The 13,967-nt window shown below is 37.3% G+C and overlaps 1 protein-coding gene across 4 annotated transcripts in view; it reads right to left on the bottom strand.

The window, feature by feature from the left end:
• The window catches only part of LOC129246442 (uncharacterized), a 66,472-nt gene extending 53,524 nt beyond the window's left edge, over positions 1 to 12,948 (bottom strand). The window contains exons 1-3 of one of the 4 annotated variants that reach the window (XM_054885278.1): positions 12,293 to 12,948; positions 11,738 to 12,214; positions 10,059 to 11,672 (exon numbers count right to left, since the gene is read on the bottom strand). In XM_054885278.1, the coding sequence (XP_054741253.1) occupies positions 10,059 to 11,663 (1,605 nt within the window). In that variant the 5' untranslated portion in view covers positions 11,664 to 11,672; positions 11,738 to 12,214; positions 12,293 to 12,948. Of the gene's footprint in view, positions 1 to 3,190; positions 4,101 to 10,058; positions 11,673 to 11,737 lie in introns of those variants that run through there. The other 3 variants (XM_054885279.1, XM_054885280.1, XM_054885281.1) reach the window with 3 other exon arrangements.
• Positions 12,949 to 13,967: the final 1,019 nt, after the last annotated feature.

Genomic DNA, 13,967 nt, shown 5'->3' with positions numbered 1-13,967 from the left:
TCGTTCCGTAACGTAGAAGCAAATGTCGTGGAAACGAGCTCTATCGCATTTGCCTAACAACTTTCGCTGAACAAAACGTTGGCGGATTTTCTTTTTTTAGTTTTCACACTTGGAAGTAATGCTCAGAGGGCAACCGCTATGGGGGAAAATATTCTATAATTCTGACATATTATGCGCACAGTGAAGAAGTTATGGATATTGAAAAAATGTTTAGAAGTCCGATAAACATCCAGGTGGAAGGATGATCTGGAGCTGTATAATAATCATTGAATATCAAAGACCTACTACCTTGTGGTATTGAGCTAAGCTGACAGAAACTGTTAGAATCTTCATTATATTGAAAAATCTACAAATTTGCATAATCAATATAGTTATAGCCTTCGTTCACATCATAGTTGTTTTTTTTTTTCGTTTCGCCGCTTTTGTGAAATTCCAAATAAAACTGGGAAAACCGCTACTGAAATTAATAATTTATTGCAGTGTGGCCATGAATGTTTATCACCTGCAAGCAAGGCACATTTACCAGGTAGTAGCAGTATAGCGAAAACAAATAGAGCATTGTATTTTGTTTTTGCTTTTGTTCCGGAAAATACCAAAGCCTCTAAACAAATATTGTCAGTTTCGAGTAATTTAAAAGCTGCTATATTGATGTTACCTGCTCAATGTGCCTAGCATACAAGCCAAGCCCTCCCAAGTGCTGTCACATCAGTCCAAAAAACAATAAACAAACAAAAAGAAGAGGAAGAATAAGCGAAAGTGATTGGACAGCCAAGAATATGGATGTATTCTCTACGGTGTGCGTGCAGCCCTACAATTGGATGATGAAAACTAATACAACATATTTTTACTAATACATATGCAAATACTTTCAATATTTTCGTTTTAGACATAAACCATTGGATTATACGGCTCTTTCTTTTCTCTTAAAAAAAAAAACTTCATTTAAAAGAAACCATTAATGTCAGAACTCAAAATAGATCAACTTTTTGTAGAGCCTGAAAGCGCACGGGTGTCCGCAGGATTTAAAAGTGAAATAAGTATTCGACACCTGTTCATTTGACATTGTTCATTTTCAAAAAAAAATTAAAAGCTAAATTTTCAAAATCGCTGATAAGTCGGAAATAACGAACCAGAATAAATGTACATATGTATGTGTAAATACTGGGCGTGCATTCGAATAGTGGAACATTCTGTTTGTCGTATGACGGGTGAAAGTCGTGATTGCACCCAAAATGAAATAGCCAATATACACCCCTTGCAGTCCTCCACCGCGCTGCAAGAGTCGTTCAATCCTTATGCTGCAATAGCAAGCCCCTGAGCGTATTCTGCTATGAAAAAGCTCCACATAAAACATATCTATCGTTGGAGGTGGCATAACACTGTATCCATCTGTAGCACCATATTTGGAACAACATCAAGACGCTTACCACAAATGGGAGGAGGAGCTCGGCCAAACTCCCAACAAGCGATGTATGTATGTGTCTCATTATACAGTCTATCTGATTTGTCTATCTATTTGCGTGTACGCCAAAATTCGAAATTAGAGTTTTGTTATAAAAACAAAATAAAACTGCTCCCAGATAGGTGAATCCTTTTCAACATAAAGGTCCAAAAATGTCCCGAGCATCTGCAGCAAAATATTTGAAGAAGTCGAATACGTTCATAAATAAATGGGCGCTACGGAATATATATTGTATATAAAGGGTGATTTTTTAAGAGCTATAGGAAAGTTTTTCAAAAAAAACACGTATAAAATTCAGAAATATGCATGCAATTTTTATTTAAATCGATAGTACAGTCCACATAATTTAACGTTTGAAGATTATTTCATGCAAATGTTGACCGCGACTGCCCTTCAAATGGTCCATCCGCTTAGTCCAATTTTGGCATACTCTTTCCAATGTTTCGCCCGGTATCTCACATATAAATGCTTTAATGTTGTCTTCCAATGCGTTAATTGAAGCAGGCTTGTCTGAATAGACATGAGCTTTAACATAGCCCCACAAAAAATAATCTAAAGGCGTTATATCGCACGATCTGGGTGGCCAATTGACAGGTCCCGAACGTGAAATAAAATGTTCATCGAATTCGCCTCTCAACAAGTCCAGTGTTACGCGTGCTGTGTGGCATGTGGCACCGTCTTGCTGAAACCACATGTCATGCTACCAAGCTCTTCCATTTTGGGCAAAAAAAAGTTGGATATCATTTCACGGTAGCGCTCACCATTCACAGTTACGTTACGATTCGCAGCATCTTTGAAGAAGTACGGTCCAATGATACCTCCAGCCCATAAACCCCACCAAACTGTGACCTTTTCTGGATACATTGGTAGCTCTTGCAATTCTTCTGGCCGATCTTTACTCCAAAATCGACAATTCTGCTTATTTACGTACCCATTGATCCAAAAATGAGCTTCGTCGCTGAACACAATTTTTCGATAAAAAAGTGGATCTTAAACTTTCTTAACATAACACGCATTTTTATAATAAAATTCAATGATTTGCAAGCGTTGTTCGTTTGTAAGACGATTCATGGTTAAGTTATAGACCAAACTGAAGATGTTTGACAGTGAAACAAAACACGAAACGTGCGTCAGCTGTTTAAACCAATTGTTTGAAAAGATAATAGCTAAAAAATCACCCTTTATATATATATATATATCTATAATTGGCGCGTATGTTTGGCCGAGCTCCTCCTCCTATTTATGGCGTGCGTCTTTTTGTTGTTCCACAAATGGAGGGATCTACAGTTTCAAGCCGAATCCGAACGGCAGATATTTTTATGAGGGCCTTTTTCATGGCAGAAATACACTCGGAGGTTTGCCATTGCCTGCCGAGGGGCCACCACTATTAGAAAAACCTTTTTCTTTATTTCGATCTTCCACCGAGATTCGAACCGACGTTCTCTCTGAATTCCGAATGGTAGTCACGCACCAACACATTCGGCTACAGCGGCCGTCTCTAAATTAATCACGCTTTATTATTTCCAAGTTATAGCGGTCACGCTTGGACAAATACGGGTGAAAGTGGTGAAAAACTGTTCTTTACTGATTAATGCAGTTTATGATATTTTACTTTTTTCATTTAATTTTATTGTTTTAGCTTAGTTTCTATTTATTTTGTTAAGTGTACTTTAGGCTTTATTTTTTTATTGTATTTAAATAAAATGTATACCTTCCTCTACTATTTACCTTCTCAACTTCCTTATCTTTAAGTATGAGGTAAGTTTTTAATTTCTTATAATCCTTCCAGTTATCATTTTCCAGTAAATTTTTCGCTTTCCGCATACTCGTTGCTGTCGCGTTTGTTCCCCGAAGTGTTATCGTTGCGCCAACTGTGTTTGCTGTAACCCCAACATCGATCGCACCTTTATCACCACAATCTGCCATTGCCAACACCAATAAACACTTGCGAATTTGCATTGATTTAAGGGTCACACACAATCTTTTTTCACATACATATACAGTTTCAGTTTCTACGGAACTGTAATTCTTCTGTACTATTATTCATACACCCTGTATTAGTAATGGGAGCCAAGGGAAGAGGCACACACAAACACACTTACACATAGATATTTTTTTCAGAAGCGGAGCTTAATTCCGCAGTTTGTTTTTTTCGTGCAACGCAATGCTTTAACTTTTGAATATAAAGTAATTTTTATTGAGCACGAATTTATAAATTTTCAATTGCTCTTCAGTGATCTATGGACACGACATAGGACAGGGAAGTCTTCGTCAGAGCATATGTATGTATTGTAAGTAGTACACTTGTGCGCCGGAAACATGAATTCAAGGCGGAATTTGAATTTTTTGGCTTTTTTGCTTTTTATCTATTTAAAAATAGTCTACCAAAAATATTGTTTTTGTTGGCTTTGCAGCCTTGCATTACGAAATCGCGTCTATTATCTTTCTTATCTGACGTCTGTGATCTAATTATTCACAGCAGAAGCAGTTACACATAAACTGTTTATTTACAAATGTATGTAGAAATTAAACTAGTTGCCTCGTTTGTTGATTCAGCAATACAGACACTTGAAACGGAAACGCATCCGCACCAACACTGACAGTACCGACGATACCGCTACCGCTCGACTTGACGGTATTAAACGAGTAGAAGCACGCTTCGTACACGACTGGGAGTGTGTAGCGGAGAATGAGCAATTCGAACCCAAATCCAAATGGAAAACTGATAACAGTGGGAATTGACTTGTATGTGTAATGGTTGGCTTAATTAGGACTCAGCGCCAACAGAAGCGAAGTGTCAGAATAGAAAGCAGTAATAGAAATAACAGTAACCCATCATATCGCTCATGTAATCTAAAATAATGTGCTGCTCCACAATTACACCAATACAAAATCATGCTAGTACTCCTCAATATGGCACACACTTGTACATATGTATGTATATAGGTATGTACGTAATGTATGTACGAGAGAATCGACATTGTACAAAAATAAAATAAATATTTCCAAACACTCAAAGTTGTTATAAAAGTTAAACAAAAATGAGTTTGTAATCATAAAATTAACAATCGCTGTGGAAATTATTGTATTTGTACGAACATGCCAGTTCATTCTGATCACACAGCTGTTCTTAAATAGAGCTCTACTAAGTGTTTGAATGTGAAACAAATTCTACTGACTGTGGGCTGGCGGGAGTTCAAGGAGATGAGGCGTTCGGTAAGCTGCGGGCGTCAGAGATAAGACGTGCTGGTTGTTTTATAATTTGTTAAACAATTGCTTTAGCTGCTAAATTTACATTTTACTGAAAATTAAATATTTTTTTGTAAACAAAAACATTCATAAATTAACCTTGTTTTTGGTAAATTGTTTGCGCCAGTCGAAAATGTACACCAGTTAAAATAAATTATCGTTTTTCACGATTTTTTATAGCTTATTTGTTGTTTGACTAAATGAAAAATATGGTAATTCTGTTTAGATAAAGAGTTGTTTTTTTTTAATACTGACAAATATTTCGTGCTGAAAAATACAATCAATTATCAGAAATTATGTTCCATACAATATAAAATAGTGCCGGTCAAATCGTGCAAATCGTGCAGTTTATGCATTAAAATAAAATCCCTAGCTTTCACTTTTTCCTGATGTACTACTTGAGTTAAAAAAAGGATCCCTTTTAAAATGGCAACCTACAAGGTGAAGTCCAAAATAAACAAGACTGAGCTAAAATAGAAAAGACAGGCGCTTTGTTCTTATAACTTCGAGTATATTTATTCAAAATAGTCCCCTCTAGCCTCGATACACTGTTTTGCGCGATCTAAAAGCTTTTCGGAAAGTGTTTCAAGTCATTGACCGGAATATCCTTAAGGATGTCGGTACAAGCCTTTTGGATAGCCTCTACGGACGCAAAAACTTTTCTTTTCATGGCCAAATGCAATTTTCCGAATAGGTAGGAGCCACAGGGTGCCATATCAGACGAATACGGTGAGTGGGGGATGGTTAAAATACAATTTCTAGTCAAAAAATCATAAGAGTGGATCGATGAGTTGGTGCATTATCATGCAATAAGCGCCAGCTTCCTCCTTCGCGGTATTCAGGGCGAATTCGATGAATGCGATGCAACAAACGTTTCAAACCGCCAAGATAGAAAATTACATTGACGGTTTGGGACGTTGGCACGAACTCCTTGTGGACGATTCCCTTGGAATCGTGAAAACGAGCATCGACTTGATTTTTGACTTCTCCAAACGCGATTTTGTGGGTAGTGGCTCGTCTGGGGCTTTCCATTCAGCACTTTGACGCTTAGTTTCAGGTTCATCTTGGAAACACCACGTTTCATCACCAGTTACAATGTTGTAAAGGAGGTTCTCGTCTTTTCTCCCCTCTTTAATGAGGTCTTTCGAATGTTGAATTCTGACAAATTTTTGGTCCTCAGTTGAGTTGTGCGGAATGAAACATGCACAGACAAAAAACAAACAAAAAATACCATGCTGCAAAAAAAACGTTGATTTGACAGGTAACTAAAAATTCCAACCACAAATGTCTTCATAAAAGCCTGCAAGGGAAGCAACCAAGCCTGTGTCCATTTTGTAATACTGCAGTCAGTATCCTGCACCTGTTAGCCTTTTGCCCTGGACTAGATAGACAAAGACAGCAGAATTTTGACGGTCATGATGCACTATCGCTATTAATCAACCCTTCCGATTCCAACATTTCGAAAATCTATAAATTTCTGAAGGACTCTGATCTTCTACGACGTATATAAACCAGGAATTCTTCACCAGCCAGGCGAAAGCCTCCGTTGCTAGCGCTGCGTTATCTTTTTGTTTATTTAGCAATTCTATTGTTATTTAAGCTTTTAAAAATAAAAAATAAAAAATAAATAAAAAAGCCTTATGCGAACCTTCTATAAATCCGATCTGACCTTTTTTCCAAAATATCACATGATTGTTCAGATACAAAGTTTTGCAATATAACTACATAATATATTTCATCTAGACAGTTAAAATCATGAATTTTTGTGGGCTACATACCCAACAATCAAGCAAAGTACACTCGAAAAATATTCGATATCATTAGACTGTGGGTTATAGGTCCCATACCACTGATTGACCAGATATAAGCAAAATGGGAGCTATACCTTATAGATGGCAATTTCAGTCTTACTGGGTAGCCCTCATTGACTTAATTAGTTAGGGTGACGTGGCGATACACACGCACTCCCTCCAGACATGTCAGAAGTCGCCCTCCTGGTTAAGAGGTAGGAGTTACTTCGTATTGAGTTTGGGAGAGTGATCCATTCTTAAGATTTAGTCCATTCTTGAGCTCTCCTCCTTCAAAGCTAAGAGTCATCTGTTGTATTGCTTTAGCAATTTTTGTGCACTCCCTTCACAAGTCTCCATCCACATTTCCCGTAAAAATGATAAAGCAGGAAATTTGAATAATTTTATAACTGTATCCTTACAGCTGTCCCGTGTGTTGGAACAATCACGGAAAATTATTTTTGAAAAATTTTCAACTGATATGTTTAACTTGGCTTTATTTGATTTTTTCCATGATACAAAAACGGAGGTATTTTCGCATAATGACATTAGTAGTCACGTTAACCATTTGACTTAAGTTTCGCTTAACTTAAGGTTGTGTATGAAGCAATGGTTCCCCAAGGACTATGATGCTAAGAAGAAGAACAACGTGGCAACGCTGCTAGCAACATGAATAAATTACGAAACTTCAAAAACCGCTGCATCCGTCAAAAAAATTTAAGGCAACTTTCTGGTTTAGAATTTCGAAAAAATCGATTTTTTTTCATGTTTTGATAGTTTATACTTTCAAAAATATACTTGCAAATTTTTATATTGAAATTCGTTGTAGTTTAAACGTTACAGCCCTTTAAAACGAGCACAGTTTGGAGTTAAACGCGTTAACAGTGTTTTTCTCGAAACTATTTTTTCCGAGTTGGCGTTGGTAATTTCTCAAAAAGTGCTGAGTAGACTTGTGGCTCTCTCTCTTTTCTATTATATTTTTTTTTAAGAGCGAGAACGAGAAAAAAGAATTTTTTTTTTGTTTTTCCAATAAACAGATAAAAATAATCGAAAGAATTTTTTTTTTTCAGACGTACCTTAGCAGCCCAATCAGTTACGCCAGTGGCACGTGTTACGTCAGGGGAAGCATTTTTTTATTATTGTAATTGAAAATATTTTCTTTTGTAAATAAAGAATTGATCTAATGAATAAAAAAGATTTTCAATTGATACTGATTGTTTTTCTTCAATTTTCAACGCCTTCAATTTTCACATCTCTAGACCAGAAAGGTGCCTTAAATGAAACTACCTTCCCTTTAAACTGCACTTAGTGGTGTCATAGACACAACGCCATAGCCGTAACTATAACCATAACCGTAACAGTACAGCAGTTGTCGATTAGTCAAGCCGTAACCATAAACAGCTGAAATTGAAGTACAATTAATACTGATACAACAACAACAACAACATTTGCATTTTGTTATAAAAACACGGATAATTTTCCACTAAGCCAATTAATTTTTCGTCGACCATTTCTAATATTAAAATTTTTATCGCAAATATCAAAACAAATGTAAAGTATTCCACAGCTGCTTACGATTACGTTTACAGAGATGCCCCTATGTCTGATCAGAACAGTTGCTAATCGCAGCTTTAGTATCATTCAAAGTAAGGCGAATCTGTTAAAGGTGTTATCGGTAGATCAGCGGATTTTTGTTTTTTCTTTCGCCATGTACATTCGAATGTCAGCATAAAATGAAATTGCGAAAGGCCGTTCGTTTCGCACTACCGTCGTATGCTTCTAGCTCCAACTTTATGTCAGCTGCAAAACATAGTTCGTCTTTTTCTTTTCTACTTTCTTTTGTCGTGATATTTCTAATGTACAAAACTTTGTTGTTGTGCTAGTGCCACTACCTTTAACGAGTGCGCATTTCTGTATACTGTAATAATATTTGAAGCTTCCTTATTTTCATTTTCGAAAATATATTTTGAAAAATGAGGCCGAATCAAAGTAGAGTGAAAAATTAATTTACTGTTCAGCTATCAGGCCTGCGTACTGAAAACGAATAGCATTGCTACCTGGCACACTATGTATCATTACACTATTTCCATAGTTCATGTGGATTTTTTAATGAAGTAATAGCAACTATTGCTGTCAGATGGCTAACCTTTTAAGAATTTAGTTTTTTCACTTACTCTCTCAATGAAATTTTTTGAGAAAACTTGTAAATATTTACTTCTTTTTTATATTTATGAGAGGATGTCATGAGCGACATTCAAAATTGTTGCTGTTGTTGTAACAGCGTAAACATTCCTTATAAATGTTTGTGAAATGCTACTGGAAGGACAGTCCTTGGCGGGATATAAATCCGGGTCGTTCTGATAACGTAGAACCGCCTGTGGTGGAAACGAGGGTCGCCAACGACTGCTTTCCTTCCAAAAGAAGTCTTTCGACTATTTCAACAATACCTGCCGAAAAGGAGGACGTCTGCCCCAAACGCCCGATCTGAATACTGATCGGCTTCAATTGATCTTCTATCCTACTTGAATAGACTATGCCGCTTATAAATAATTATTTTCCTTGTGTAAGAGTCCACGAAAACAGACGGAATATCCTGATGAAATGCTCCAACAACAATATAATGATCTGTGGCATTTTGATTTGATTAGTAAGGAACTAAAGGCTTTTCCAATAACAGGTGTTATTTTGAATTGGATTGCGCTATCGAGAGACGATTAACGATTTTTTATGGCCGGAATTGGATGGTATTGATCTGGACAACGTTTATTTTCAACAAGACGGCGGTACGTGCCACACAAGGAACGAAATCATTGATCTTTTACGGGAAAAGTTTCCGGACCGTGTTATCTCTCGAAGAGGTGATCACAATTGGTCACCGATTTGATTAAAAAACTTGTGACTATTTTCTTTGGGACTACGTGAAAGAGAAGGTCTACACCAACAACCCAGGGTCGATTCAAGACCTCAGAGATGGAATTCGTGAGGCTATCGAGGACATAGGGCAGCCACTTTGCAAATCGGTTATGGAAAATTTCATGAAAAGGATATTTTCCTGTAAGCGTGGTCGTGGTGGTCATTTGCCTGATGTTATTTTCCACTTTCTTCCTCTTTATAATGAAATAAACATCCGATCATTTATGTTAAAAAATAGCATTTTTCTTTGAATATCAAAATTACACCTCTTATTAAAAACCCTTTATATCCCGGCGCGGGATATAACCAAGGACTCTAGCAGCACCCAAATATGTATTAAGAATGTTTATGCTACTACAATTACAACAATACTAACCACCTCTCACTTAAATTCTCACTACTCATCTAACACCTTTATTTTGGGCCCACCTCGTCCCCTCGAAACAATCCCTTTCTTGGGGTCATAGCATAAGGCACCTTTTCACCGCCAATTACTGGTTTCATTGTGAACATGAAGACAATTTGCTGTAATAGCTAATGACCCGTACTTTATTAGGATAAGAACATTGCGAATTGCTGCTGGGCATTCTCCAGACCAATCACTATTTTTTTATAATTCTTATGTTTACCCTTCGCCCTTGCCTTACCTGATATTTATTCCATTGTTGTATAAGGTATTCATAGCACAACTGACACGCTTGGATCATGCCACGCGGATCTTTGGGTCGTGAACGTGGTGGACGAGGATGTTGTTCATTAAAAATGGGAAAGTATGGATGCCGACCTTTCACGTCTTTCGGACGTACAGAACTGAGTTCGATGAGACTGCCACGCCGCTGCTCGTCACCGCAAACATAACAAACCTCCGTCAATGAATTCTTGTCAGGCATTGATAGGTCCAGTATGCCGACATCTACTTGGTTTGCTGCATTGCTTGGCGATGCATTTCTAAACATTTGACGCGAGGTGCCACATGATAACATATAGGGTTCACAAATGTTGTTAGATGAATTTCGCAAATCCAAAGCTGCGCCAGTATCATCAGCATCGGCCATAGATGGGGCATTAGAATGACTTCCGCCACCGGTTGCAATACCATAATCATAAGGACTGATGCGATCTTGACGCTGCTGTAATTTACTATCAGGAGTTGTGCTAATAGAAGGTTTTTGAGCATCATTTGGTGGATTCAATTCGTTTCGTGCTGCAGCTGGGTTCATATAGGAAATCTGACTCAACTTGAATTTGTGGTGGGCAAATGACGACGATTTCATATATAATGAGTCGAATGCTGAACCGCTACCAACTGGTTTACGTAATTCATTGGGAGAAGATTCCTCATTCAAATGTGCCACAGTCTTAGGTAACTGCGTGGAGCTAATGTGTTTTTCTTTTGGTTGTGGCGTCAATTGGCCATTTAAGGTCGCGTTAACGTTTCGATTGTAATAATCACAGTATTGTTGTGCCGACGAACTACTCGGCGCATTATTCGTTTGAGCATAATGTAATGATGACGACGGTTCGTTGGGTTGTACAGGATAATATTGATTTACCACATTTGCTGGCCGTTCATAATCGGCGCGATTTGGTGTCCTTTGTGCTCCGCTTAAGTAAGCAAAATCATCATGAAATGTGCCATGCTGTAAGTGATCGGCACTCAAACCGAGCACCTGAGCAGCATATTCACCCTGTGTTTGGATGTCAGCGCCTATATAATTTTTGCCATCCACCCGTTTCATATGATACAGACGCTGCAAGTGAGGTTTCTTCTTCCGTTCGTATGAATTCCATTGCTCTCGCAGCGATCGATAGCATAGCATACAAGCGATTACATACGTTTGTGTAGGAGTAACCTTCGGAACTCCATCTGGTGGCTCATGGCGTTCCAAGAAGGGAAAATACGGTTCCGTTGGACATTCTTGATTTGGACGTATGCGGAGAGATTCGCAACCCCCATAACCGGCACACACATAGCACAAAGGGAATACACCATCATTAGCCGAATTGCCGACAGTATCACATTCCGAAATATTGGCTGGATTCGTTTTGGATGATGGACGTTGCGGGTGATAGTAAGTTTGTTGTAACGAATGATCCAAATTGTGATGCGTTCCCATATAAGGAGACAATTTCGAATCGGGTGATAGTGATGCTGCAGGATGCCCTTCAGCTAACTTTGGTGTTGTTTGCTGTTGTGATTGTGTAGGCACGCCACGTTGTTCGCTCTTGACATGAACTTTCCCTTTTTCCATAATATGTTACTGAAAAGAATATACATATAATGAAGAAATTCGACACCTTAAATATATGCGCAAGAAAAGTTTACCTAAATTTCAGCAGTTGGTTGACCGAGTAGTTGCTTCTTACAGCAAGCAAATGAAGACAGTACATATAATTCAACACCTTTAAGTCGTGCAGAAAATTTAAAATTGTAAAGGCGCTTAATTGTTTAATAATGAATTAATTTTAGCGGACAAAACGCTAACCGATAATCCGCGTTTATCACGATGGATGTTTTTCAAAGGAATTAAAATTTGTCCTTGTCTCTAGGCACTTTCGAAACTTGTTGCTTTGTATTTATATCGAGTTTTTATGTTTATTTTTTATTTTTGTATAATTTTAGCCAGCTGCCACAGCGATTTTTTATTGTATAAGTTTTTTAATATACGCTCTATTTTTGCAACATTTATGACTTTTCGCGTTACACATTCGTTTGAACATTACTTCACTATTTCTGTCTCCGTCCACAAGCATGTAATACGTGGAAGTATATATATATATATATATGTGTTGCATTATTTAACTAATCCATCAAAAATTTTCAGCAATGAAAAAAGAAGGTAAAAGTTAACATAAAATAAAAAAAATGCCAAATTGTCACCAGCTCGATTTCCGATCTTTCGCACTATCTTCTTTCTCTTCTTGTCTTGTTTTCTTCTTTGTCGCTGCGTTTCTCCGCGTTTCGTGTCCAGCCAGCCAGGCGTTCGTTCGTTTGTAGCTGGCATGCATACAAACACCCGCACCCAACTGCTAGATTCTTGCTGCTGCTGCGGCTGCTGCTCCCTCTACTGCAATTCTGTTCGTGGTTTTTGTATCAGTTTTGGCTATGGCAATTTCAATTTTAAGTTTACTTCGGTAGACAAACTTTTTATGAATTTCAGCCTCTTTGACAATTTATGCCAACACACGATACACAATACTGCATAGTTCTTAACGCACACGAATGCCGAAACGCAAAAAGTGAGGTCACAAAGAAAACTCACAATTGGTGTATTACAAAATTCCATCAGACATTTTCAGTTCATTTTTCTATTCACTGCACTTCCCAAATGCGGACGAAATATTACGAATATCATTGGACCTTAGTCCGCTTTCGTCCCATTTACTTGCAATATATCACAAAATCTGTTTCAATGGCATTTTTTCAGTTTTTCACAATCTCTATTTTTTATTTGGAAAAAGTAAATTGTAAAAACTTATCACTGCTACTCACGCGATCAAGAATGGGAACACAAAAGATATTGCGTCCATTTTGAACTCTCTGACATAACTGTCAACCTTCTTTTGCTATTGTCTGACACTCATTGCAGTTTGCGACTCGACACCAAACAGCGCTGAGCGTTGCCACTTATTGTGTATTGCATGTATTTTATATTTTTACGAGCAATTTGGGATGAACTAATATCTGATACAAAACGCTTCATATTTCTTGCAGCCCAAGCGATCACTTAAAAATTAAAACCAATATATAAATGGTGAATGTGGTTAAATATATTTTCCATAATACGTTTTCACTCAAGTGAAAATTATATATATTACAACGAGTAAAAATGTACTAAAAATTCATAAATAGTACTTGTATATGTATTCATTCAAAATGTACTAAAAAGTACACAATTCGCATTCTTTACATGCCTGATCCATACCTCTTGCAAAATCATGAAATTCAAATTTTTCATTAAATTAAATATAAATTTTCGTATTTTTTATTGTAGTAACCTACAACTGCCTTACCCAAAGCTTAACACCAGCACTCAATGCAAAATTAAAGCAAATCCGCCAAGCTCATCCATGTAGTACTCATTTGCCGATTTAACCGTTAGAGGAAAGAGTGTTGCTAAATCTTATGTACGCGTGGAGGGAAGTTTGCAAGCACAAAAAAAACGAAAACCTTCAACATTATTCATAAATTATTTCAACTTCCGAAAATGTAATATTCAGCGCGCTTTATGTCGCTCCATACGTATCATGCTTAATGGGAAGAGCCTAAATTCGTTGTTGTTGTTGTTGTAGCAGCATAAACATTCCCCATACATATACGGGGTGGTGCTGAATGGTGCTGAAGTGACAGTCCATGGCCGGATATAAATCCGAGTCGTTCCGGTTACGTAGAACTGACTGTAGTGGGAACGACTTAAATTCGTGTCACACCGTGATTATATAACACTTAATTGAATCCAATATATATATCGAGGTAATTTGGTAATGTAGTTTCGCCGACTGTCGTAAGAATTCGCATTATTGAAAACACAGCTCAAATTTTAATTTTGTCGCTT

The sequence above is a fragment of the Anastrepha obliqua genome, chromosome 4, assembly GCF_027943255.1.
Source record: "Anastrepha obliqua isolate idAnaObli1 chromosome 4, idAnaObli1_1.0, whole genome shotgun sequence".
Classification (NCBI taxonomy): Eukaryota; Metazoa; Arthropoda; class Insecta; order Diptera; family Tephritidae; genus Anastrepha; species Anastrepha obliqua.
This window is presented reverse-complemented; position numbering and strand designations above follow the sequence as displayed.